Source organism: Ovis canadensis, chromosome 11 (assembly GCF_042477335.2).
Source record: "Ovis canadensis isolate MfBH-ARS-UI-01 breed Bighorn chromosome 11, ARS-UI_OviCan_v2, whole genome shotgun sequence".
Lineage (NCBI taxonomy): Eukaryota > Metazoa > Chordata > Mammalia > Artiodactyla > Bovidae > Ovis > Ovis canadensis.
In genome coordinates, this window is record NC_091255.1 from 57,443,357 (window position 1) to 57,470,868 (window position 27,512).

At 41.1% G+C, this 27,512-nt stretch overlaps 1 protein-coding gene, 1 long non-coding RNA gene and 1 pseudogene across 33 annotated transcripts in view; 2 read left to right on the forward strand and 1 right to left on the reverse strand.

Moving 5' to 3' along the window:
- Nucleotides 1–27,512, reverse strand: part of BPTF (bromodomain PHD finger transcription factor) — a 133,869-nt gene that overhangs the window by 89,533 nt on the left and 16,824 nt on the right. For all 32 annotated transcript variants that reach the window (XM_069541828.1, XM_069541820.1, XM_069541811.1 and 29 more), the window contains exon 2: nt 2,668–3,490. In XM_069541828.1, the coding sequence (XP_069397929.1) occupies nt 2,668–3,490 (823 nt within the window). The remainder of the gene's footprint in view (nt 1–2,667; nt 3,491–27,512) is intronic.
- LOC138414423 (uncharacterized) lies at nt 1,291–27,048 on the forward strand. Its single transcript, XR_011246825.1, has 2 exons — nt 1,291–1,407; nt 26,276–27,048. It is a non-coding gene; the product is annotated as an uncharacterized lncRNA (long non-coding RNA).
- On the forward strand, nt 7,977–8,567 carry LOC138414422 (transcription factor BTF3 pseudogene; annotated as a pseudogene).

Below are 27,512 nucleotides of genomic sequence, written 5' to 3' on the forward strand. Positions count from 1 at the left end.
GCTTGAGCTTCAGGAGCAGACCTAGAGACCACTTAGTACCCACTTTAAGCCACTAAAGGTTTAGTTACTACAGGAGGTAAAAGTGAGGTTCTCTGGACTGGGGGACACCGGGAACAGAGGTACTGTACAGAAAACCAAGGAACTGAGTGGCTATGCACACAGTCTGCAGAAGCCTCTTGACAGTCCCGTGGGCTGCAAGGAGACCCAAGCAGTCAATCCTAAAGGAAATCAACCCTGAATATTCACTGGAAGGACTGATGCTAAAGCTCCAATACTTCGGCTACCTGATGCAAAGAGCCAACTCACTGGAAAACACCCTGATGCTGGGAATGATTGAGGGCAGGAGGAAAAGGGGGCAACAGAGGATGATGGTTGGATGGCATCATCAACTTAATGGACATGAGTCTGAGCAAACTCCAGGAGATAGTGAAGGACAGGGAAGCCTGCCATGCTGCAGTCCCTGGGGTCGCAAAGAAGCAGACACGACTGGACAAAAAACAAAGCACATAGTTAAATGTGCTGTGCGTGGTAAATGCAGCCCACGTTCTCCACCCAGCCAGCCAGACCCTCATGCTCCACGCAGGACATGAGAAAAGGCCTCTCTGGACCACCTGACCAGCTCAAGAGGAAGAGCTAAAGATAGTGAATGACACTGGGGATCACCAAGAACAAAGATTAAGAAAAATCACCTAAAGGTTAAGCTCAAAATTGACACAGCCTACCCACTTGCTCAGAACTTCCAATCAGCTGTATAATCCCACAATGTTAATCAATCAAGAGCAGAAAACTAAAGATTAACAGACATCTAAGGATGGAAGAAACAAAACAAACAGCAGGGAGAAGCAGATTAGAAGAAACAGAGGGAAAAAATATATGAAGAATGATCAAAAATATCTTCAAAGGCAAGAGAAATTTTTATTTCCAGAAAATAAAAGACCAGGATTTTATGTTATTTTTAGAAAATGAGGATGATTTTAAGAACAAAAGAGCTCTTAAAAAATAAAAATATGATAGGAAAGGGAAAATAAATACTCAGGCTTGAAGACCAATCTTCAGAAAAATCTTCCATAAAAACTGAGCAACACATACGCACACCGAGCAACACGCAGGCGTGCACACACACCCCCACACACTGCAAAGAAGACAGAGATGAAAACTGGAGAGAAAAGATAAAATCAGAAGACCAAAACAGGAAGTCCAACATTCAATAACATAATAGCTGAAGAAAAATGAAACAGGGAATAGGAGAGGAGGAAGTCCTCAAGGGACGTTCTCAGAACTGACTCCACTGTCAGACTGAAAGTGCCCACCACACACACAATGGACAAAAACAGACCCACAGGAGGCCGCATCTCTCTACAACTGCAGGAAACACCAAGGCAAAGACAAGGCTCATTAAGCTTCCAGGTAAGTCCAAACTGGTTTATATACAAAGAATCAATGAATGGATTCAGATTTCTCAACAGCAATACTGCAAGATGACAACTGTACAAAATTCTGAAATTCGCTGTGTATTCTGTACCATTTTTAAAAACTAAGGGTGGGCCTGGCTAAGCTCCTCCTCTCTAGCTGGCCTGGTCTGGCCGTATGCTGATGAAGTTCCCTCTCTCCTCTCCTCTCTTTCATTTCATCCCACGATGATTTCTGCTTTGACCTAGTTCTGAGAGCTTGAAGAAGGCTCTGAAAACTTTAGAAGCTGAAACTACAAAGCAGCCGCTCTCTCTGACCATACTTCTACAGGCTGTCCAAATCCAAGTCCAGACTGCAACCCTGTCCCTCACCCTCACTGAGGTCAACCCTCTGCTTCCCCAGACTTTCTCCCACTCTTCCCACTGCCCCTCCTGGAAGCAATCTCTTGAAAACCCTTGGGAAAGCACAAGCCAAGACTATGACCATGAGTTTGTCGGGTTCATCTTCTGGGAGACTGCAATCAGCGTGACAGCACCGATCTTTCCTGAGACAGCTGGTTTGTTCTTGCTGCTCCATTTCATTACAGGCACAGCAAAACTAAAAAGAGAAGCAAGAAAATCCTAACACCAAAGTGAGGATGGAGACTATCCTGGGGGGTGGGAGCAGGGGTGGGGGGAGGCGCAGGGATCTAATGGGGGAAGGGCCCACAGTGGCATGTGGCTTTCCACCTAGTAATTAATGTCTTTATGTAATTTTAAGTAATTAATTTTTCCATCCTAGGTATTGAATACAATGGGGTATACTTTGCTTTTTCTCATATACCCTTCTGTACTTACAATTGTAAAAACTTGTTTTAATGCACATATTCCTTCAAGTTAGTAGCTATTAAACTATACAACTCATTGGGCTTCCCAGACGGTGCTAGTGGTAAAGAATCAGCCTGCCCATACAGGAGATGTAGGACACACAGGGTTGATCCCTGGGGGGAGAAGATGCCCTGGAGGAGGACATGGCAATCCACTCCAGTATTCTTGCCTGGAGAATCCCATGGACGGAGGATCCTGGCAGGCTACAGTCCACTGGGTTGCAAAAAGTCAGGCACTACTGAAGCGACTTAGCACGCACGCATACAACTCATTATTAAATCACAAAACTTTGTATCACATCGGCAGCACAGCTCTGCTACATCAATCATGAAGGAAGCTGGCTTAATTTTAAATACACACACACACAAAATCTAAGACCAGATTCACTCACATTATGAGTCTTCGGTTTAAGAACCAGTATTTCCTCCGACTTCTGTCATATCCGATAGGTTCGTGTCGAATATAGGGTTTGTTTTTTTGGATTTCAGCAACGCAGTCAGTCACACCAGGCACCTTATGTGCTACACAGACTTCACACTGCCACTCATCCTCTGGCACCTCCTCGAGCGGCGGCTTCACACATTCCAGGTGGTACACCGCCGAGCAGGTCTCACAGCAAAGCAAGTCCCCGAGCTTGTGGCAGACCCGGCAGTGGTCGTCGTACTGGATCACCCCTTCAGACATCAGCTCCTCCCGCGCGATGTTCGTGGTGAGAAACTGGTCGACCAAGAACTGCAGAACTTTGATCTTGTTCTCTACTGGTCCGTAAGGATAGTCCTCCGCTTCTTGGTAAGGAAGAACGTGATGGTACTCCTTGTCACTCTCACAGTACACCCGCAGCACCTCTGGCCACGTCATGCCATCGATGAAATACAGCGTGGAATTCACGCTGTCTTTCAGATCAGCGGGTCCAAAGGTAGTATTGGAAGTGTCTTCTTCACGCAAGACTGCTTTCAAAAGCACGACGTGCATCTCTGCCATAAGTGTGCACTGCTCTTGACTCACCAGAGCCGCACAGAAGTCCTCGAAGCGAAAAGGAGATAACCTTAGAACCGTGCCAAAGTTCCGCAGTACCTCATAAATGGCAATAACATTCATTATATGCTCATTAGGCACCATTAAATCCTCAGAGGACTTGGGAAATTCAAGGGGCGGGATGTCTTTTTCTTCCAATATTGGAGAACGAGGCCGATGTACTCTTGGTTTTCGCCTACCTGTAAAGAAAGAAATGGTATAGTTACAAATCAATACCTCATTTCTACGAACTACGGGTTTTCCAGTTTTTCCTGTTTGGATGTATACCCCCGAAAAGAGATATGTCATACTTCTATTTTTCTAATAACTGCCAAGTTCAAAGAACACCAAGAAGCAATGATTTAGCTCTGACCTTGGTGTCTGTAGAAAATCTAAATGCAAGTTTTCCCATTATATCCCAAACTAGAAGTACCAAAAAAAAATTGCAATTATATTCAGTTCTCAATTACCTAGAGGGGTTAACTGGTTTACAGGTAACCACAATAAAAAAAGTTAACAGTGTATTTGTGAAAGACCTGATGAGAATATAAATAAAAAAAGACATCTCCAAGAGAACAGGCGCAAGACGGTGCCCCGCTGCACTAAGAAAAGGCTCTCAGCAACCAGACAGGAAGTCCACTGGTGCCGCAGCCCTTTCCTTGGCCAGAAGTTCTTCCTGAGTGCCACGGTGACGCTCAAGGTTAGGGCTGAGACAGAAAGGAAGAAGGAAAAGAGACGACAAGCAAGATTCCAATACTGGGAGAAAATGGGATCGGGGGTTCACTTAAGAAACAGACAACTGACTGACTGTAATTTTTCAGCATAAATTCACCAACAGCAGATGCCTGTTTGCCAACTGACGAGCTGCGATGTCCAGTCTAGGAATACCTATGTATGTAAATAAATATACCAAGATATATCATTTGAGAGCTTAGTTTATAACAAGCATGCAGATTTACTCAATCCTCTGAAAAAGTCTATGAAGTATTTTAATAAGAAAATCTGTGGGAAGAAACAAGTTTCTCTTAAAATGCTATGCCTGCATTACTATTATTACACTTTCCAATGATGTTTACAGAACAAGAAATGTATTTTTAAATATAAGGATTAATTTTATCAAGATCAGTTAACACTGAATTCATTTTTCACAATTAAGCTTTATGGTAACCATGGCTTTGGGTTGCTGGTCACCTCCTGATTGCCTCTTCCATCCCCCATTCCTAAGCTCTCCTCAGGTCCAGCTAACTCACTGCTGCTGCTGCTGCTGCTAAGTCACTTCAGTCGTGTCCGACTCTGTGCGACCCCATAGACAGTAGCCCACCAGGCTCCCCCGTCCCTGGGATTCTCCAGGCAAGAACACTGGAGTGGGTTACCATTTCCCTCTCCAATGCATGAAAGTGAAAAGTGAAGGGGAAGTCGCTCAGTCATGTCCGACTCTTCGCGAACCCATAGACTGCAGCCCACCAGGCTCCTCCGTCCATGGGATTTTCCAGGCAAGAGTACTGGAGTGGGGTGCCATTGCCTTCTCGGAACTCTCATTAGGTACAAACTAAAAGGGTACAGGACACCAGGAGAAGAAAGTATAATAAACGATATAAAAGGTCAAGATCTTTTATACAAAGCACTACTCCCCATATGCGTTCACTGGAAAGATTTTCCAAATAAGACTATATCCATTACTTTCTGTAGAAAAAGGTTCAAGGGATCACGCTAGGCCAGACTTCGCAGGTGAGCCTACATAGTAAGGGTTTTCCCTGGTGGCTCAGTGGTAAAGAATCCACCTGCCAAGTAGAAGATGCAGGTTTGATCCCTGGGTTGGGAAGATCCCCTGGAGGAGGAAATGGCAACCCACTCCAGTATTCTTGTTTGGGAAATCCCATGGACAGAGGAGCCTGACAGGCTACAGTTATGGGGTCGCAAAGAGTCAGACACGACTTTCAGTGACTGAGCACCCCCCACTACGTAGTAAGGAAAGAAACCTCCTACATCTCAGCAAATCTTCATCTACTACAAAGATGCAGTCTTCACAGATTCAGCTAAATCACGGAATCACCACATTAGTGACAAGCATCATGATGGTAATCCAGTCCATTTCACTGTCTTCTGGAAATTATTTGGGTCTCAGCTGTATAAGTATAAATAGAGAAAGCCGAAAGGGATTCAAGGGAAGACTGAGCCTAGAGGAATCCCTCAAATCCAAGAGAAGAAACAGAAGTCAAACCTGCTTATAGAGATAGCGCCTGTGTTCCTCTCGGCTGTTTACGCAAAATGCTGTCAGAGTCCAAGCAAAGGAATTGCAGAAGCAAAGGTTGGAAAAGCAGTTCGAGGACCAGAACACAGGGATCCTTAAATGTCAGGTGTAGGCATTTGTACAGCACTTTATTCGGGCAGTAATGAAGGCTATCACAGGCTTTCTGAGCAGGGCAGGGTCATGGGAAGAGTGCTCTAGGAAGCCTTCTCTGGCTTCAGTGTGTACAATGAAAAGGACAAGGGGAACAGGTCAGAGACAGGGCAGTTGCAACTACCGGGAAAATAAAGACCTGGATTCAGAGTCTGGCTGTGAGAACAAAGAAAAAGATGGATAAAAGTGACCTTATGAAGCAAGAAATCAAGTGGTGTGGAATATGACATGGCTAATGAAACATTTGACTCAGGTACCATTTCCTGCAAAAGACTGCTCTAACTCCCCCAAATTCTTCTGAATTCTTGTCGCCGTCTCTGAGCCATGTTACCTTGTAATTCACCTGTTCATGGTAGCTATTCCACCTCTGCAGCTGAACGCCCCCACCTCTTAGACCTAAGAAAGATTTGGCATGCTTCTTTTACTGGCAGAACTTGTCAGCATCACTCTCCTGAGAGAATTACCTTCCCCCACACCACCTGATTTGGATGGGGTCCCCATGCACAGTAGTCCATCTCCCAAGTGCGGGCACTGACAGCCAGCTAGGGTCCTGCCTGAGATTTTATATTCAGATGCTGGGTGAGAAGTGCTCTGAAGCTTGTTCTTTCCAAGATGGTGGCCAGAGGTGGTCTGGGGCCAACCCTCCTTTACCTCCCTTGTGGAAGAAGGGAGTCAAGACAAGAAAACAGAGGAAGCAGGAATGAGAGAAGAGTACTGAGACTCAGGAGCACTGGCAGAAGCTGTCATTCAAATTTCCCAGTCACACAAACCAAGTGTGACTTGAAGCAAGTCACTTGCTTAAAGGGAACATGTTGGGTTTTTGTCACTTGCAAAAAAAAGGGAACTGATTAAAACAGTATTTAACACAGTATATAAATCTTTTATAATGAGAAACTCAGAAAATTGCTATTTAAAGACTATCAATGAGAGCAGTTAATGTGTTTTGTGTTTGTTTTTTTTTTGCTAAAGAAAGACTGTTGATAGTACTCTTCCATAGTAAATTAGACAGTAACAGAAACACTGTCCAACATCTAATTTCAAAGGATCAGCTTTCACAGATTCTACAAGATTTTGGATAACCATTGCATTCTGATATTAACAGTTCGTTTAGCTTTATCTTAAGCTAAAGTATGTTTGCTTTCTATTAGGTTTAGAGGTAAGAGGAAGAAAGGCAAAAAAAGGCTCACAAATTCTACACTCCAGTATCTAGCTGGAAACCACAAAATAGGGTCTATTCAAACTACGATTATATACATACTGAACAATGTGAGCACTTTTCAAAGTTAACATTAAATACTGGTCAGTTCATTCTGAAGTATTATTGGCAGAGTTTAAATAAGTTCAATTGTTAAGAAGGCAATTTGGCAAAACTCTATCTGAAGGCATATCCCTTTGACCCAACAATTCTACCTCCTAGAAGTTATTCTACAGATAAACAGACACATGCACTTAAGTAATTACAAAATACTTAACACAACAGTTTCTTTGCGTGTATTTTGTGGGTTTTTTCGTTTAACCTAAATATATATCAATACTTAAACAAATCATAAATTACAATGCATATAGATAATAGCATCCAATATAGCAGTTGAAAAGAATATGGTAATATTCATATGGGTTGAAATAAAAAATCTTGAAGATATTAAGTAGAAGAAAAAGCCAGCTACAAAACAATGATGAGAATGTCATTTGAGAAAAGAAATTAGAAACAAACAAAAAAAAGGGGGGAAGAGCAATATAGTATATACATCTAAGAGGTCATATAAGACTCTTTTTCGTAGTTGCTCCTGGGGAGGAGAAATGGAGGAAAGGAAGGAAGGCCAGTTTTTTTTATCCTTTTATAGTCTTAAACATCACATGCATATATTTTTGCTATAATATTTTAGGAAAAAATACTGGACAGGGATCTATGCAAATACATAAAAATATTAATATTCAAATCAATAAAAATGATGCTAATAATAATGGCTACTGATGGTCTTGTATGAATACAAATTTAAGGTCATTATGCCAAATTCAAAGATTCAGGTAAAAGCATAGATTATAGTGCATAAAGAGAAACTCATAAAATTAAACCACTTATGCACCTCAACTGTCAATCACTAGTGTTAGCAAGTCAAGTCATTTCCAGTATTCAGGGAAATGTATTTATAATGTGCCACTGAAGAGTATCCCCATTACCATTGCAACACTGATACAACACCTAGCAGATAGCTCTAGCTGCCCTCTCACGTCCCCGCGAGTGTGCGCCTAACCTCAGCTGGTCTGCCCGAGGCCACCTGAGCGCCAACCCTAGTCCCCTGCGCGGCCCCATTTTCGCTCCAACAATACGAAAGAAACTATCATGAACCAGGAGAAACTCGCCAAACTGCAGGCACACATGCACACTGGTGGGAAAGGAACTGCTCGCAGAAAGAAGGTGGTGGTTCGTAGAACAGCCACAGCAGATGACAAAAAACTTCAGTTCTCTTTAAAGAAGTTAGAGGTAAACAATATCTCTGGTATTGAAGAGGTGAATATGTTCACAAATCAAGGAACAGTGATCTACTTCAACAACCCTAAAGTTCAGGCATCTTTGGCAGCAAACACTTTCACCATCACGGGCCACACTGAGACAAAGCAACTGACAGAAATGCTTCCCAGCTTAAACCAGCTTGGTGCCAACAGTCTGACCAGTTTAAGGAGAATGGCTGAAGCTCTGCCCAAATAATCTGTGGATGGAAAAGCACCTCTTGCCGCTGGAGAGGAGGATGATGATAAGAGTTCCAGATCTTGCGGAGAATTTTGATGAGGCTTCCAAGAATGAAGCAAACTGAACTGAGTTAACTTCTGAAGAAGATAAATCTTGAAGAAGTTACTGGCAGCTGCTATTTTATATTATGGCTGCTTTTTAAGATTTTGTTTATGGATCTGATAAAATCTAGATCTCCAATATTTTTAAGCCTAAGCCCCTGGACACTGCAGCTCTTCTCAGTTTTTGCTTATATACAATTCATTCTTTGCAGCTAATGAAGCTGAAGAAGCCTAGGAATAAAGTGGGAGACAAAGGTAAATAAAATTCTTTACCTAGTATATGGTTTTATTTTTTATTTAATTGATACCAATTTGTACACAGAAGGCAAAATTTTTTATAGAAAGCTAATCATGGCATGTAATATGACTGATAATCATGAATGGAATCTGATTAAAGATTTAAAATGACAGTTTAAAAAAAATATCTAGCAGATAAATTATATTAATTTTCCTGTATTAAAGAAAAAAGTGATTAACGTCAACCTCACTACCTATCCGGAAAAGGCAGAGTAAAACCACAATGAGATAGTTTCATAGTCATCAACAGACAAAAATTTTCAAGTCCATCCAAACAAACTTTTGAGAAGAAGAGACAACAACAGACACGCTGGTATGTCATCTTCGGGACCCTAAAGTGGCACCACCACTTTGGGGAGCAAGTCAGTCTGAGTCAGGTTTAGGCTATACACATAACTTTTGAGAGGGCAGTCTGCAAACTTTCTGCCCATGACCCAAAGTAAGAATACATTTTATATCTCAATCTAGTATATAGCCCCCAAACTAAAGTCTTTTAAGCACTACTTTTAGCTTCCCTCATAGCTCAGATGGTAAAGGATCCGTCTGCAATGCAGGAGACCCTGGTTCGATTCCTGGGTCAGGAAGATCCACTGGAGAAGGGATAGGCTACCCACTCCAGTATTCCTGGACTTCCCTTGTGGCTCAACTGGTAAAGAATCCACTTGAAATGTGGGAGACCTGGGTTCGATCCCTGGGTTGGGAAGATCCCCTGGAGAAAGGGCAATGGCTATCCACTCCAATATTCTGGCCTGGAGAATTCCATGGACTGTACAGTCCACGGGGTCACAAAGAGTCGGACACGACTGAGTGACTTTCCCTTTCTTTCACTTTTACTTAGACTAATGTCTTCTCTTCCATCCCATTTTAATACCTTCTATTCCATTCTTTTTCTGCTTTTAAAACATGCTGCATGCAGCCCACAATCTGAAAAACACTTCTCAGGAATTTCCTGACATCCAGTGGTTAGGACTCTGCACTTCCACGGAGGGGGGCACTGGTTCCATCCCTGGTTGGATCCTGCCTGCCTCACAGGGGCCTCCCTGGTGGCTCAGTGGTAAAGAATCCACCTGCCAAGACAGGAGACGCAGGAGATGTGGGTTCGATCCCTAGGTCAGGAAGATCTCTTGGAGGAGGAAATGGCAACCGACTCCAGTATCCTTGCCTGGGAAATCCCACGGATAGAGGACCTGGCAGCCTACAGTCCATGGTCACAAAGACCTGGACACAACTGAGCACAGCACAGCATGCTGTCCAGAGTGGCCAAAATATAAAGTGTGAGATGCTGCCTTCAAACTATCCATCCTAAAACTAGAAGTGCAGCAAAATCACATGGGTCACTGTTAAAGAACGCACAGGAGAACTGTACAAAAAGATCTTAAAGGCCCAGCTAACCACGATGGTGTGATCACTCACCTAGAGCCAGACATCCTGGAGTGCAAAATCAAGTGGGCCTTAGGAAGCATGACTACGAATCAAATTAGTAGAAGTGATGGTATTCCAGTTGAGTTATTTTGAATCCTAAAAGATGATGCTGGGAAAGTGCTGCACTCAATATGCCAGCAAATTCGGAAAACTCAGCAGTGGCCACAGGCCTGGAAAAGGTCAGTTTTCATTCCAATTCCAAAGAAAGGCAATGCCAAAGAATATTCAAACAACTGCACAATTTCAATCATCTCACATGCTAGCAAAGTAATGCTCAAAATTCTCCAAGCTAGGTTTCAATAGTACGTGAACTGAGCGAGAACTTCCAGATATTCAAGCTGGATTTAGAAAAGGCAGACGAACCAGAGATCAAATTGCCAACATCCACTGGATCATCGAAAAAGCAAGACAATTCCAGAAAAAAATCTACTTCTGCTTCATTGACTATGCCAAAGCCTTTGACTGTGTGGACCACAACAAACTGTGGAAAATTCTTCAAGAGATGGGAATACCAGACCATGTTACTTGCCTCCTGAGAAATCTGTGCAGGTCAGGAAGCAACAGTTAGAACCAGACATGGAACAACGGACTGGTTCAAAATTGGGATAAGAGTACGTCAAGGCTGTATATTGTCACCCTGCTTATTTAACTTATATGCAGACTATATCACGTGAAATGCTAGGCTGGATGAAGCACAAGCCAGAATCAAGACTGCTGGGAGAAATACCAATAACCTCAGATATGCAGATGACACTATCCTTGTGGCAGAAAGTGAAGAGGAACTAAAGAGCCTCTTGATGAAAGTGAAAGAGAAGAGTGAAAAAGCTGGCTTAAAACTAAGCATTGAAAAAACGAAGATTGTCCCATCCAGTCCCATCACTTCATGGCAAATAGATGGGGAAACAATGGAAACAGTAACAGACTTTATTTTGGGGGGCTCCAAAATCACTGCAGAGGGTGACTGCAGCCATGAAATTAAAAGACACTTGCTCCTTGGAAGAAAAGTTATGACAAACCTAGACAGCATATTTAAAAGCAGAGATATTACTTTACCAACAAAGTCCTTATAGTCAAAGCTATGGTTTTTCCACTAGTCATGTACAGATGTGAGCATTGGACCATATAGAAAGCTGAGTGCCAAAGAATTGATGCTTTTGAACTGCAGTGTTGGAGAAGACTCTTGAGAGTCCCTTGGACTGAAAGGAGATCAAACCAGTCAATCCTAAAGGCAATCAGTCCTGAATATTCATCGGAAGGACTGATGCTAAAGTTCCAATACTCTGGCCTCCTGATGCGAAGAACTGACTCACTGGAAAAGACCCTGATGCTGGCAAAGACTGAAGGCAGGAGAAAGGAATGACAGAGGACGAGATGCTTGGATGACATCATCGACTTGATGGACAAGAGTTGGAGCAAGCTCCGGGAGTTGGTGATGGACAGGGAAGCCTGGTGTGCTGCTAGCCATGAGGTCACAAAGAATAGCACACGACTGAGTGAATGAACTGAACTGAACCGAAACTGTTAAAAGTAGAGTATCAAAATGCAACTCAGATTTACAGAACCCCAGGTGAAGCTCAGTAATCTGTATTTTTAATCTTTCTCCCCAGATAATTCCCATGTGCAGCAAAGTTTGAAAATTAAGGCTCTCCTGAAATTGGATATTCCCCCTGCCAAGCAAAAGTAGAGCTTTTGTGGAAATTCAAGGAAAGAGAGCTAAGAGGCCACCTCAAGGCATGATTAGAAGAGGGGTGGTGTGAAAGGAAACTGAAGCCTAATCAAAGACATTAATAAGACCACAAAGAAAAACTGCTAAGGATGGAGAGTGGTCTGCATGGGGGATGGGAGTGGGGTGGGGAGGGGAACCAAAGACCAAGAATTTGTCAGTGTTTCCAACACAGACTGGGTTAAGGGAGAGAGTTTCTTGTCTGAACAAGAAGGATTCTGGCCCATGTGACAGATTATTACCTTAACAGAAAAATTATGTTTTTATGTACACTATTTAAATAACCTGGCAGCTGCTGAGGCAATACCTTCCACTCCTTTGAATTCCATAATAGAAGTTTACTTAATAGGGTCTATGGGGACACCCTCTGAGCTCTTTGGAAGAACTGGTCAATAACACTAAGTGTTAACTGTTGCTTGGGGTCCTTTTCTACACGCCTAGGTTTTTTTAATATACACTGTTGGCACAATCTGTATTTGTTAATTTCCCACTGTTTTCATTTAAAAACTTGTCTATACATTTTAAGTAGATATTGCTTTCATCTGCTGAAGCTGCAAGAAATCCTAGACCTTTTTCAAGGCCCTGATCAGATGTCACCTTTCCGTCTCCTCCTGGGCCTCCGGGCCCGGTGCTTCTCTGACACTTTGTACAACTCTCTGTTATAGTGTGAGCACGTTTACACTACAGGCAATTACTCATGGGTCCTCAGCTCATGTGTTAACTTCTCGAGAGCACAGACCACGTTTTATTGTAATAACTAAAATTTTAAAAGTGTTCAACAAATGATACCCAGAGTCAAAACTACCTACAAAGAGCAGAGATCCAGGGGTACACTCAGGCCAAGATTAAAATCCAGATGCCGCTGCAGATTTTTCAGTTTGGCTTACACATTTTTACTGTATTAATACTAAGAAGGATATTTACAGTATTTTCAGACTTTTAGACCCCATAACTCTCTATATATGTGTTTCTATGGAAAAAATGTTAATATTGTCCCCCTATTTCTAACTGCTATCTGAGGGAAGAAAGATGTACACTCAGTACTGGTATACAGGGTGAGTAAAGTTTGTTTCCAACATAAGTTCATATTCAGTATCTAATCAAGTCTCATTCTTTAATCTAATGTTACACAAAAACCATGAATGGCATAACAAAATAAATCACCTGTAGTATGTTCACTGGGCTTCCCAGGTGGCTCAGTGGTAAAGAAGTCACCTGCCAACACAGGAGACTGGGGTTCAGTCCCTGGGTCAGGAAAATTTCCTGGAGAAGGAAACTGCAACTCCCTCCAGTATTCTTGCCTGGGAAATCCCATGCACAGAGGAGCCTGGTGGGCTATGGTCCATGAGGTCGCAAAGAGTCAGACATGACTTAGTAACTGAACAACAATATATTTACTAGACATCTTTTTAAAATTGGGCTCCCCTGGTGGCTCAGGCAGTTAAGAATCTTGGCTGCAATGCAGGAGACCCAGGATCGATCTCTGGGTTGGTAAGATCCCCTGGAGAAGGTAACGGCTAATCACTCCAGTATTCTTGCCTGGAGAATTCCATCAACAGAGGAGCTTGGCAGGTCACTGTCCATGGGGTTGCAAAGAGTTAGACGCCACTGAGCAACTAACACACACTTTTTTTTAAATTATGAAACTGATTTGTCCAAAGTAACAAGGATATCTCCCTTTGATCTGGAATAGTGTCCCAATCTAGCTTTAAGATTATTACTCACAAGTTTGTGCTCTTCCAGTGAATCCCCTTTGTCTCCATTCCCTATCCTCCCATTTCAGTAATAACAGGAAAAATAGCAGCTAGCTTTCACAGGGGCTTCCTATACGCCAGAGACAGGAACTGTGCTAACAAACATATTTAAATGCATTATCCCCACATCAACTCCATGAACTAGGTATTATTATTATCTCCTTTTAAAGATGCATGTAGAAAGGCTGAATGACTGGTCCAAGGTAATATAGTCAGTGCCACTAAGAGTTACAGTAAAGGAGGAGTCCACCTGTCTCTTAAGCTTATGCTCTTGACCGCATTAGACTTTCTCCCCTATTATTAAAAAACCACCGGAGTCAACCTCTCAGGTAAAAGGCATTTGAGAAATAACAAGAGTCCTTTGTGCTCGTGGCAGAAATAGCAGCTAAAGGAGATCAATGACAGAGTCAGAAAGTTTGGACATCTAAAGCAAAAATTTTAACAAGAGGCATCATTTCAAGTGCTTAACAGCCAGGTATGGTTAGCGGCTTACCAGACTGGACAGTACATATACAAAACACTTCCATCACCACAGAAAGTTCTCTGGAGAACCCTGGCCTAGAAATATATCTAGGGACTACTCCACAGCCCCACCCCACTGGGTTAATAACACAAGGCTAAAACATGTGTCAGTAGTCTCTCCCTTTAACACAACTGCAAAACACTTACAGCATTCTCTGTGAAATTCCAGCAAAATAAGAAGTCTATCAAAACTGAAATAAAGATGTAAGCCTCAGATAAAGAAACCCATGTAAATATATACACCTACAGACAGATTTAAGCATTGATAAGAGTACACGATATTCGCTCTAAAGAAGCACCCCCCAAATTGGAAATAACCTAAATGTTCATCAGGAGGAAAGGGATAAATATAATGGAATACTACATAGTATTGAAAAACAAATGAACTAGGTGTATCAACACGAATAATGAATACTTTTTAAAAAGTGAAACAAGCAAATTAATTAAACACCCAAAGACCATCTATGTAAAAATTTTAAACATCAAACAATAATGGCACATAAACATATGTAAGTGAAAGTGAGAGTTGCTCAGTTGTGTCCGACTGTTCGCAGCCCCATGGACTGTAGACTGCCAGGCTCTCCTGGCTATGGAATTCTCCAGGCAAGAATACTGGAGTTCTTTCTCCAGGGGATCTTCCCAACCCAGGGATCAAACCCAGGTCTCCCGCATTGAAGGCAGACTCGTTACCGTCTGAGCCACCAGGGAAGTCCATAAACATATATAGGACAAGCATAAAAACATGGATGGGAATGATACACACCAACTTCAGGAGAATAAATACCTCTGGAGGGGCAGGGAGGGGAAAAGGAGACAGAATGTTAACTTAACCTCTAATATTCTCTTAAAATAGGTAGAACTGGAACAAATACGGAGAAAATGTCAGTATTTACTAAATCTGGCTAGGGTGTTAAAGAGTGTACATTGTCTTATTTTTCAAACTTTTTTGAATGCTTGAAATATTTTCTAATTATTTTAAGAGGAAAATTTCTTATCTTTGAAAAGTTTACTTCCATAGTATGCTTAGTTGTTCAGTTGTGTCCAACTCTTTGCGACTCCATGGATAGTAGCCCTCCAGGCCCCTCTGTCCATGGGATTCTCCAGACAAGAATACTGGAGTGGGCAGCCATTCTCTTCTCCAGGGGATCTCAACCACCCAGGAATCTAGCCCAGGTCTCTTGCATTGCAGGTGGATTCTTTTCCATCTGAGCCACCGAGGAAGCCCCTGAAAATTAGCACTACTATGCACTCAGTTGGGTACGACTTTTTGCAACCCCATGGACCGTAGCCCACCAGGCTCCTCTGCCCATGGGTACTGGAGTGGGACCCACCACTGAACTCAATGGTTCTTCAACCATTTCTGAATATGCTACTTTCTGTATAGTCAAGAAATTTTTCACTATAGTAGAAAAGGTGAAATTCTGGCTTCAACAAAAGTTGAAGAATTCATTTACTAATTTCTTTTAGCCTTTGAAAAATAAAAATTTTTCATAGTATTATATCTCTTTAGTTTCTTCTCCAAATAAAACATTTCTAGAACAGGTCAGAAACATTTTAAGTAACATTACCAAAGAATCTTGCTTCTTAAATATCTGGTACAAAAACTATTATGACATAAAAATCTCTTAGGTCTTCACAATGAATTAAAAAAGAATCTATCAGTCCACAGTAACACTCAAAAGAAAGGGAGGGAGAGCTCTTCAAATGCTAATATATGAAAGAATGAAAAATCAGAAAAAAATCATTATGCAATCATGAGTGTAATAACCGACTCAGGCAAGGCCTGAATGAATGCTAAAACCACTGGGTGAAAGCCTGATGGGCAACGGGATATTCTCACCATAATATCACCTCATAAATTACCTGTTCCTTTCAAAGGGAAAGCAACCTTTAAAAGTCAGACTCAACCTTTACAAAGTGATCAAACTTATTGTCAGTAATGGGACAAACTGATGACATGCCTTCTGCTGAAATGTGCAAAGGAAGACACAACATCACTTACACAGAATTCCCACCAAAAACATCTAAACTGAGTCTACAGGGAACAATCAGATACACCCAAACAGTGAGACGCTCTGAAGACAACTGGCCTAGACAGTTAAGAAATGTCATTGTTGGGGATTCCCCGGTGACCCAGCGGTTAGGACTCCACGCTTTCACTGCTGAGGGGCTGGGTTTGATTCCTGGTCAGGGAACTAAGATCCTACAAGCCGCACAATGAGGCCAAAAAACCAAAAAGTTATTGTCACAAAAGAACCTTTCCCTCTCCAAAAGTGACAGGACAGCTCTAGATTAAAGGAACAAAAGAGATGTCAGCTAAAAGCAACACATGACCCTTGACTGAATTCTGGATAAACAAAAAGACAAAACAGCAATAAAGGGCAATTAGGAAAATTTGAAATGGAATATTATATCTGGATTAAATTAAATGTCTTGAGTATGCTGCAGAATCTAGAAGTGAAATGTCATCATGCCTGCAATTTACTGTCAAACAGTTCAGCAAAAAGAAAAATTTTAAAGACTGAAAAAGTAAATATAGCAAAAACGTTTTTTTAAAAATTGGTGAATTCAAGAGAAAGGTATACTGGGTGTTCACTGCACTATTCTTTCAGCTTTTCTGCATATTTGAAATTATGTAGTATTCAGAAAATATGTTCTACAGTTTCTTACTTCTAACTGTTTCAATGATTTGTTTTAATTTTTTCAATATATAAGCTAACAGGAAGTATCATGCTATAGTCTAAATATAGACTAAGATTAAATAAGATTATTAAATTAACTGCAAACTCAAGAACATCAACTGATAGTTGAGATCGAAAGTGCTACAACGTACCCCTGTTTTACCCAGCCTGTCTCTGAAAACATCTGACATATTTGGCCACAACACCCTTCTAAACTTCCTTCTGCCAAATGACTCATTTTCCCTGACCAGTGTTCCTCTGCCATACATCTCTCTTACACGCCAAATTCCCCAAAGTTTAGTCCTCAGCAGATTCTCTTGCTTTCCCTTAATTATCAGTGGACTCAATTACCACCCAAATATCAATGACTTCTAAATGCATTTCTCTACCCAGACCTCTCTTCATAACCCCAGAGACATTATTTCCAACCTACTAGCTATTATTGCCCCCTACTAGCTATTTTCAATAGGATGCCCTCGGTAGGAAATGAAAACAAAAAGGGTTCATAGAAGTTTAATTCAAAGCAAAATTTTAAAATCCCTAAATTAAACGAACACTTTGTAATGATGAAGGACGCAGTCTACAGTGAAGATATACCAGTTAGGAGCAACTTAATAAAAAGCAAGTATGACTGGACTGGGTCAGTCCTCAGCTTTCCGCCTTTCAGTGAGTCCCCACCATACTTGGTTACAATCCAAACTCCTTCCTAAGACCCACAAGGCTCAGCCATTCTCCCTTCCTTTCTGCTTCAGTAACACTGGCCTCCTGGACCTCGCAAAGCTTTCTGTCTCCCCAAAGCTGTTCTCTCTGTCTAGGATACTCCCTCCCACTCTTTCAAGTGGCCAGCTCCTCATTCATTCAGATCTTTTCCCTCATAGTATTTTATCATATTTTCAACTCTTCCAAGTTTCATTCAATGAACATATGCCTCCACTAGACTGAAACTTCCCCAATGGCCAGGACAATTTCTGTTTGACTTGTCAGGCCTAGTACTTATGACAGTGCTTGGCCTGTGGCAGATTCCTGAGGTAGTTGCTGCATTAATTAATAAACCAAACAGACTGGCATCACACAATCAAACAACATAAAGCACAACTATAAAAACTCCAAGGAGAACCGGACAGAAACAGAGTAGAGCCTTTAAGACACTTCTTTTTTGAACCTTAACGGATCTAGGAGACTGAAAAGTAAACGCAGGTCATAAACTCAAGTGTCCACAAAGAGGAAGTAGAACAGCGAAGAGCACAGTCAGAGGCAATGTACAGGGCCCAACCAGAACTAACCTAACCAAAAAAGGTGGGAACTACGACCCAGCAATCCCACTACTGGGCATATACCTGAGAAAACCATAAGTGAGAAAGACACATGCACCCAGTGTTCACAGCAGCACATTTCCAACAGCTAGGACACAGAGGCAACCTAGACGTGCATCAGCAGATGAAAGGACAGAGAAGGTGGGATACATACATACAACAAACACTACTCAGTCACAAAAAAGAACGAACAAGCTGAGCCAGCTCTAGTGAGGCGGATGAATTTAGAGCCTGTTACACAGAGTGAAGTAAGTCAGAAAGAGAAAAATAAATATAGTGTACTAACACATGATGCTTTTGAACTGTGGTGTTGGAGAAGACTCTTGAGAGTCCCTTGGACTACAAGGAGATCCAACCAGTCCATTCTGAAGGAGATCAACCCTGGGATTTCTTTGGAAGGAATGATGCTAAAGCTGAAACTCCAGTACTTTGGCCACCTCATGCGAAGAGTTGACTCATTGGAGAAGACTTTGATGCTGGGAGGGATTGGGGGCAGAAGGAGAAGGGGACGACAGAGGATGAGATGGCTGGATGGCATCACCGACTCGAACGCGACTCTGAGTGAACTCTGGGAGTTGGTGATGGACAGGGAGGCCTGGCGTGCTGCGATTCATGGGGTTGCAAAGAGTCGGACACGACTGAGCGACTGAACTGAACTGAACACATATATGGAACCTAGAAAAATGGTATTGATGAACCTAATTGGAGGGAAAGAACGGAGATGCAGATAGAGTGAATGGACTTCTTGACACAGTGAGGCAAGAAAAGAGTGGGACGAAAGGAGAAGGTAGCATATATACACCACCCAGTGTAAAACAGACAGCTGGTGAGACGGTGCGGGACTACGCAGGGAGCCCAGCCGGGTGCTCCGTGACGACCTAGAGTCGTGGGGTGGGAGGGAGGCAGGGAGGGAGGGGATGGATGTATAATTATGGCCGATCTGTGTTGTTGTACAGCAGAAACCACACATTTAAAGCAATTTTCTCCCAATTAAATTTTTAAAAAGGTGGGACTGAGTACAATAAATAAAATTGGTGATGATGAACAAGAACTTGCCACAGGTACAGAAGCTATTAAAATAATGCTAATAAAGTCTAAACCCTGAGTGCAAGGACAACTGTCAAAGAATTACTGAACACCAAAACTAAATCAAAAATAGGGAAAAAAAAAAAACAGAAAACAAACCAATAATGATAGGAGAAACTGAGGAAGATGTCAGCGAGCTCTTATCCATAGAACAGCTCAGATGGTTTTCAATATATTTCAGAGGGCAGAAAAAGAAAATATTTTAAAAATCCTTTTTAAAAAAACCAGGATAACAGTGACAGCAAAACCTAACAAAGAGAAGCAACTTCCCTTCCACAAAACAAACGATGGGCCAATCATAGTTATTAAACTAAAATTTAAAATACATTTTTAAAATGGCAAATAAGCTCTTCCCTGATGGTCCAGTGGTTAAGAATCCACCTTGCAATGCCAGAGACACTGGTTCAATCCCTGGTCCAGGAGGGTCCCACATGCCGTGCAGCAACTAAGCCCCTTGGGCCACAATTACTGAGCCCACACGTCACAACTGCTGAAGACCCCACACCCACAGCCTGTGCTCTGCAACAACAGAAGCCACCACAATGAGTCCCCCACTCACTGCAATGAAGAATGCTCGTGAGCATCAGCAAAGACCCAGTGCAGCTAAAAATGAAAATGAATAAACCCTTTTTTAAAATGGCAAATAAAACCCAGAAGCATACTGTGTTTAAGTATCTATGAAAAATCACAGAATAATACATACTTTTAAATCCAGCAATTCCCTTTCTAAGAATTCACCATATAACATACGCACATATACATTCATTTTGGTACTGTTTGCAACAGCCAGAAGCTGTAAATAATTTAAACATCCACCAATAAGGAACCGACTAAAATAAAAAGACTATTATATCGTACTTCCGCACAAGGGAACACCATGCAGCTCCTAAGAAGAATGTGGCCCAAAGCCAAGTCAAGATGGTGTAAGTGCACTAGAGCCAAGGGCTCCACCAAGCTGCAGCTAAAAACTCTGGACAGAGTACAAAAGCAGCAACCACCAAAGGGCTGGGGGTTGGGGGCGGGGTTGAGGGGGGAGCAAAAGCACAAGGACTGGCTAGCAGAGTGTAAACTTAGAGGAAGCAGCAACCAACAACAAGCAGAGGCTTGTTTCCCTATTTTTCCTCCTGGAATAGAATAAGCTCACAGTGGATCTGTGGCAAGAAACATGAACAGAAAAAATGCAGAGAAACCCTGTCTTTCGGGCAGAAGACTGACGAGAGGGTCCCCTGGAGCTGAAGACTATGAGGGAAATCCCAGGTTTGGGATTTTACTCCCCTCGTCCCTTTCTGGCCCCTGCCTCAAGGGAGGCTCCAATTACAGAAACTACAAGGAGATCACATCTTTCTGGCCAGCGGATCAAGCAAAGGGGGCCCCTGCAAGCCAGAGTATGGAAGAAATCCCAGAACATACAGCTGAGGGAAAATCTACAAACAGCAAGAAAAAATAACAACAATATGCATGAGAGAACAACAATTCAAATAACTGCAGAGGGTGGACTATCTTTAAAGTGCTTACAGAAGTATCCACCCAGAATTCTATAACCTTCAAAAATACCCTTCGACAAGTCAGGAAAAATGAAAACATTTCAGATGAAGAAAAACTGCAAGAATTTGATGCCTGAAATCTTGCTTTAAAACAAATGGTAAAAACAGTAAAACACACAGAAATAATACCAGAGTGAAAACTGGACTGTCAGGAACAAAGGAAGGGCCACAAATTAAAAAACAAACAGAAAAAGGTAGTTTCAACTCTTAAGCCCTTTAAAATACGTATGACGGTTGAGAGCGAAAAATTGTCGCAACGTCTAGTGGGGCTTTCACTGTAAATAGAGTTTGATACAGAAGGCCGACTGTACTGTGCGCCACTTTGTCAAGGGACTTGACATCTGGAAATTCTGCTTATCTGCAGGGGTCCTGGGAACCAGTCCCCCATAAATAACGAGGGACTACTATAGACATACATGTGACAGCACTGGGGAGGGGACTAGGATAAGTGAGCCTTTACGGCTGTGACACTTTAAAGTTTTACCTAAAGGAATGAAAAAAACTAAGTAGGTAAGTACTTTGCAACTCCTAGAGGAACCACTAAAAAAGTAGCACAGATACAACCAAAAAGCTAATAAATTAAAATAGGGCAATATCCAACTAATGCAAAAAAAGCAGGCAGGAAAGAGAGGAAACAGAGGAACCAAATGAAAAAGAAAAAAGACGGGAATTCCCTGGCGGGCCACGGTCCAGTGGTTAGGACTACAGCCCTTTCACTGCCGAGGGCCAGTGTTCAATCCCTGGTTGGGGAACTAACATCCCACAAGCCTTGCAGTGCAGCCAAAAAAGAAAAAAATAAATATATTTAATGTAAATAATCTAAATTCACTGTCATAAGACTGGATTAAAAAACAAACAAAATATGACATAGTAGACTTAAAAGTACACAGGTGGAAAAAGACATACCGTGCTAACACTCTATTCAAAAAGAGTGAAGCTGAATTTGTTATGTTAATATCAAACAGGAGATTTTAAGCGAAGACTATTACCAGAGTAAAGAAGGTCATTTCATAATGATAAAGAGGTCAGATAATCAAGAAGGCAAACAACCATAAATGTTTATAAATCTAATAACAGAACCACAAAATACATGAAGTATAAATGTACAAAACTGCAAGGTGACAGAGAACAAATCTGTGACAATGGTTGTAAATTTCAACACTCCTCTCTTAGTAATCAACAGAACAAGTAGATGGAAAACCCACAAGGATATAGAAGACTTTAACAACAGTATCAACACACTCGACCTAACTGACATTTAAGGAACACTCTATCCAACAGCAGCAGAATCTTCCTTCCTTGTACATATGGAACAGTCACCTAAACAGACAATATTCTGAGTCATAAAACAAATCTCAAATGATTTCATTTTCTAAACATTTAGTCATACTCTGACATATGAAGTTAAACAGAAGCCAATTTTTATAATAGCCAAGACTTAAGCGACTTAAACGGCCACCAAGAGATGAATGGATAAAGATGTGGTATATATACACAACAGAGTATTCTTACTCAGCCATTAAAAAAAAAAGAAAAGAAACAATGCCATCTGAAGCAACACAGACGAACCTAGAGATTTATCAGACTAAGTGAAGTAAGTCAGACAGAGAAAGACAAGTATTCTACAACACCACTTATATGTGGAATCTTAAAAAATAGTACAAATCAACTTGTTTCCCACACAGAAACAGACTAACATACATACAAAACAAACTTATGCTGAGCAAAGGGGAAAGGGGGCAGAGATGAATGGGAGCATGGGATTAGCAGATACACACCATCATACGTAAAATAAACATGGATTTACTGTATAGCAGAGGGAACTGCATTCAATATCTTGTAATAAACTACAGTGGAAAAGAATAAAAAAGAAAAGAAATAGATATATATAAAACCGAACCACTTTGCTACACACCTGAAACTAACACAATATTGTAAATCAATTACACTTCAATAAAAAAAAAAAAAAAAAAAAAAAACAGAAAATTCAGCTTGGAAAAGGAAGACATAAAACCATCTCTATTTGCCAGACAACACGATTACCTATGTAAAAAATCCCAAGAAAACTGCCACCCGCCCCCAAAAAATCCACCAGACTAGCAGTTGAGTTTCACAAGGTCACAAAGATCAGTACACAAAAATTAATTATATTTTTACTGTAACAATTAATAACTGGAAATTCAAATTCTTTTTCTTCTGGTCATACCATGAGGCATGTGGCATCTTAGTTTTCCAATCAGGGATCAAATCCTGCCCTCTGCATTGGACGAACAGAGTCCTAACTACTGAACCACCAGGGAAGTCCCTAAGTTCAAATTTAAAAGTACCAGATATAATAGCACCAAAAATCATGAAAGATAGGTACAACGTAATAATATCAACAGGACCAGTATGCTTAAAACAAAACAAACAAACAAACAAAAAACAGTGATGAAAGAGATCAGAGACTTGAATTAATGGAGAGAAAAATGTGCTCGTGGATTAGACAGTTAAAAGAAAGAAACACAAGCCACAGACCAGAAGAAAATGCAAGCACATTACATAACAATGCACTTAAATTCAAAACCAAAATGAAATATCCCTGTATGCTTACTAGGACAGCAGAAAACAAAAAAGCCAATAGCTAGCGTAACAATTAACAGTGAAATGTTACCATCAGTCTCTTGGAATTTAGAAAGAACACGAAGATGCTTCTCATTTCAACTATTTAACATCGCTTTGGAGATGGTTGGTAACAAAATTTGAAAAGAAAAAAAGAGAAATAAACGGAATAGCAGATGTATGCACATGATTCACATTTGAAAATGATGCAACTTTATTCCTAGAAAATCCAACCCAACAAATAAGCTATTAGAAACTATCAGAAAAGAGAAGAGGTGGCTAAATATAAAACTCACCTTTAAAATCCATGACTCCATGAGAGCAGACATTTTCGTAGACAAATTATTTAAAGACATACTAAGATCTCATGGTATAAGGGAAAAGATTTACAAAACCAATTAGGCATTATCTAGTTTTTTTTTTTTAAGATACATTTCTATGCACAAATAAGTATTCCTCATATAAATACACACACATCCACACAACGCTGGTTATGTGAGGAGTGACCAAACTACTAACGCTATCTTCTGAGTTTTCTAAGTTTTCTGTAGTTCTTTCCTGATAAAGAGAAAAAGTAAAAATTAAAAACTGAAGTTCTTACTAGACTTTCCAGTGGTATTTTAAAAATTCAAAGCTTTTTTCCTAACCTAGTTATCCAAATTACAGATGAATGAACGTCAAGAGCTCAGAAAGGGGTTGGCAAACTGGCCAGCCAAAGGCTGTTTTTATGAATAAAGTTTCATTCAAACACAGCCATGCTCATCTTTACCTGTGGTCTCCAGTTGTTATCATGCTACAATGGCAGAGTTCAATAGTTACAGCAGAGCCAGTCTAGCCCACAAAGACCACAGTATTTACTATCCAGCACTTTCTAAGAGAAAGTTTGCCAATCCCGTGCCCATTAGGATCATCTAGTCACAGAGGAATGGCTTCTAGAAGGTCAAGTTCAAGCTAAGGAGCAATAAAGAATTCCATTCCCACTTGGTCAGATAACCGTCAGAGACATACTTCAGGGGCTAAACCTCAGGCTCTCGTATTACAAGAATATTTAACCAATAAATTGATGAGGAAAGGACGTTGGGCCTAGTCTATATCCAAGAACACCCGCTAAAGATCTGAGTAAACTTCGGTAAGTTCCAGAAAAAATCCATTTAAAAGCCACACAAACACAGATTGGGGAAGGTCTAAAAACAAATAGGTAATGAGAGCATAACCTGGCTCAGCTTTTTAAATACGACCCAACAGTCTTATCTTAGGAATCTACCTTATAGAAACACCAGTCTGGGTGACGAAAGATACATCTCTAGCACATTTAGAACAGCACTGTCTGTAAAAGCAAAAAAGATTCCAATAGGGCTAGCTTTTCAAGACAAACTTTACGGCCAATTGCAATTGTGCACTATTAGTAAAAGAAAAAAAAAGGCCACTTCATATCTTTAATTCACTTGGACTCTGCAGCGTTCAAGTTTGTGATCCCTGCCATACACAATCTTCCATGGTTAGGTTTCTCCTAAAACGCAGGGAGGATTTATAACTCAAGTTATTTATAATTAAGGACAACAATGTATCTGGATAAAGGCAATCTTCCAAGTCAACAGAGATTCAGAAATCTGAGGTATTTCACCCAGATTAATTCAAACTAAAAAGTTCAAATATGTATCTGAAATTACAGTAAAATCATTTTTAAATTTTTTTATTATTTGAATAATACTTTGAAAGCAGATTACGGTCTTAAGTTGGAGAAAAGGGTAATTGATTAAGACTTCAAGGAGTGTGTGAAAGAATTCTGATGTCTAGAAGAACAGGGAAAACGGCACTGAGAGGAAAGTTTAACATTTTATTAGCTATTTTAAATGCTAGACTATTTCCTCAGACAAGTCTTGATATAGCTATGCAAGCATTAGAAGGAAAAAGGACAAGATGAGAAATTCCTCACAGATTAATGCGTGCGTTTCTGAAATGCTTTTTAAGTTCCATAAATAGGATATACTATAAACAGACCTCAAAGGAGGCAATGTTAGCATACTGAAATCAAGGAGGAAGCCGTGACAGTAGAATGTAGAAAGTGCACCTACTGAACAGTCATTCAGCATGAATCACTCGGCCAGGCAGTCTCCCAAGTGAATGAACTCTAGAACACATCCATGAGGAGAGAAGAGTCTAAGCATCAGGTTTCTTGGCAAATGTGCTGAGGCTCCGTAACTGCAATTTAACGTCACTTTAATAACAAAAGAATCCCACCCCAAAAGTGATGTCTCTTCCTTGAAAACTATTAAAATAGTTAAGTCATTTGTCCAGAGACTCCTGAGAAAGAGGTTTTATACAGAATTCAGACAACTGAAGGCAATGGCACCCCACTCCAGTACTCTTGCCTTGGAAAATCCCATGGACGGAGGAGCCGGTTGGGCTGTAGTCCATGGGGTCGCTAAGAGTTAGACATGACTGAGCGACCTCACTTTCACTTTTCACTTTCATGCATTGGAGAAGGAAATGGCAACCCACTCCAGTGTTCTTGCCTGGAGAAACCCAGGGACTGGGGAGCCTGGTGGGCTGCCGTCTACGGGCTCGCACAGAGTCGGACACGACTGTAGCGACTTAGCAGCAGCAGCAGCGGACAACTGAGATGACCTCTCAGTACTCAGTTCACAAAGCAACTTTCAGGCTTTTATAATACGGAATTCTCTTAGTCGTCAAACTACATGTCTCATCTAAAAGTCTCTTAAAAGAGTTTTAATTCTTTTTTCCCTTCTGTCTTACATCTATGACTTCACTTAATTTTCTCCGGACCATGATAGATTTTTTTAAAACTAAAGGTTAACTGACTACCTCTCCTCTTTCCCTACCACAGAGAACAACAAATGATGCCATCTTCCCAAAGATGAGTCCAAATCTCACTCCAGAAATTCAACACCGTCACATCGACAAATAACGCTTTGCTGACAGGCTTAACAGAGAAGAACCACAGCCAGAGTGCGGGGGCTAACCCAGGCCACGCAGGATTCGGAGCAAATACAAAGCCAGAGGAAAAGGGATAAATTCCCACAGTCTGGCAGAAGCAGACTGACTACAACAAACCACTCAGCCCAAGGGAACTTTCTGTGATGATAAGAAATGACCCAAATGCTCTACATCACACATGGCTCCTAGGCACGGGAGATGTAGCCAGTGCCAATGAAGAACTGAAGTCTTATTTCACTTAATTTAAATAGCCCCACATGGCTAGTGGCTGCCATACTGGACAGGGCAAAACTAAGAGTGAAAAGAATCTAGGTGGTTGTTGTTGTTGTTTTTAAACGCTCAGTTCAACTATTACTGGTGCTGCCTACTGCATACTAGAGAGAGAGGAGGCGCATGAATGAGAATCTCCCTGCTCTAAGGCAGGTTCTAACTAAGGAGAGAGCCACATAATTACAGTCCATTTCAGCAGAATGTCTTAACAAATAGATAAAATGATGAGGACTTCCCTGGTGGTCCAGTGGCTAAGCTCTGTGCTCCTAGCGCAGGGGGCCTGAGTTCAATCCCTGTCAGGGAACTGGATCCCACATGTCCCAACTAAGAGTTGTCATGCGGCAACTAAGACCTCGTGTAGCCAAATAAATAAATACTTAAAAAAAAAAAAAAGATATAATGATGAAGGGATTGAATAATCCTCCCTAAATGTTTATGGACTTAATAACAGAACCTCAAACTATTAATACGTGAAAACTTAATAGAATTCCGGGGAGAAATAGGCAAATCTGGGACAGTAATTGTAGACTTCAACATTCCTCTCTTGGTAATCAACAGAACAGGCTGGTGGAAAACTAGCAAGGATACAGAAGACCTTTACACTGCAACCAACCTAACCTGACTCTTCAGGAACACGCTACCAACCAGCAGCAGAATACACCTTCTAAGTACACCTGGAACATTCGCCTAGACAAACACCACCTGGGGGCACAAAGCGAACCTTTAAAAGTGCTTTGCAAAACTGAAGTCATATCAACACAATGACATTAAGTTAGAAATAAGTAACAGAAAGAAAGATGCCTTTGAAAATCCTCAAATATTTGGAAAGTGAACATCATATAAATGCATACAGTCCT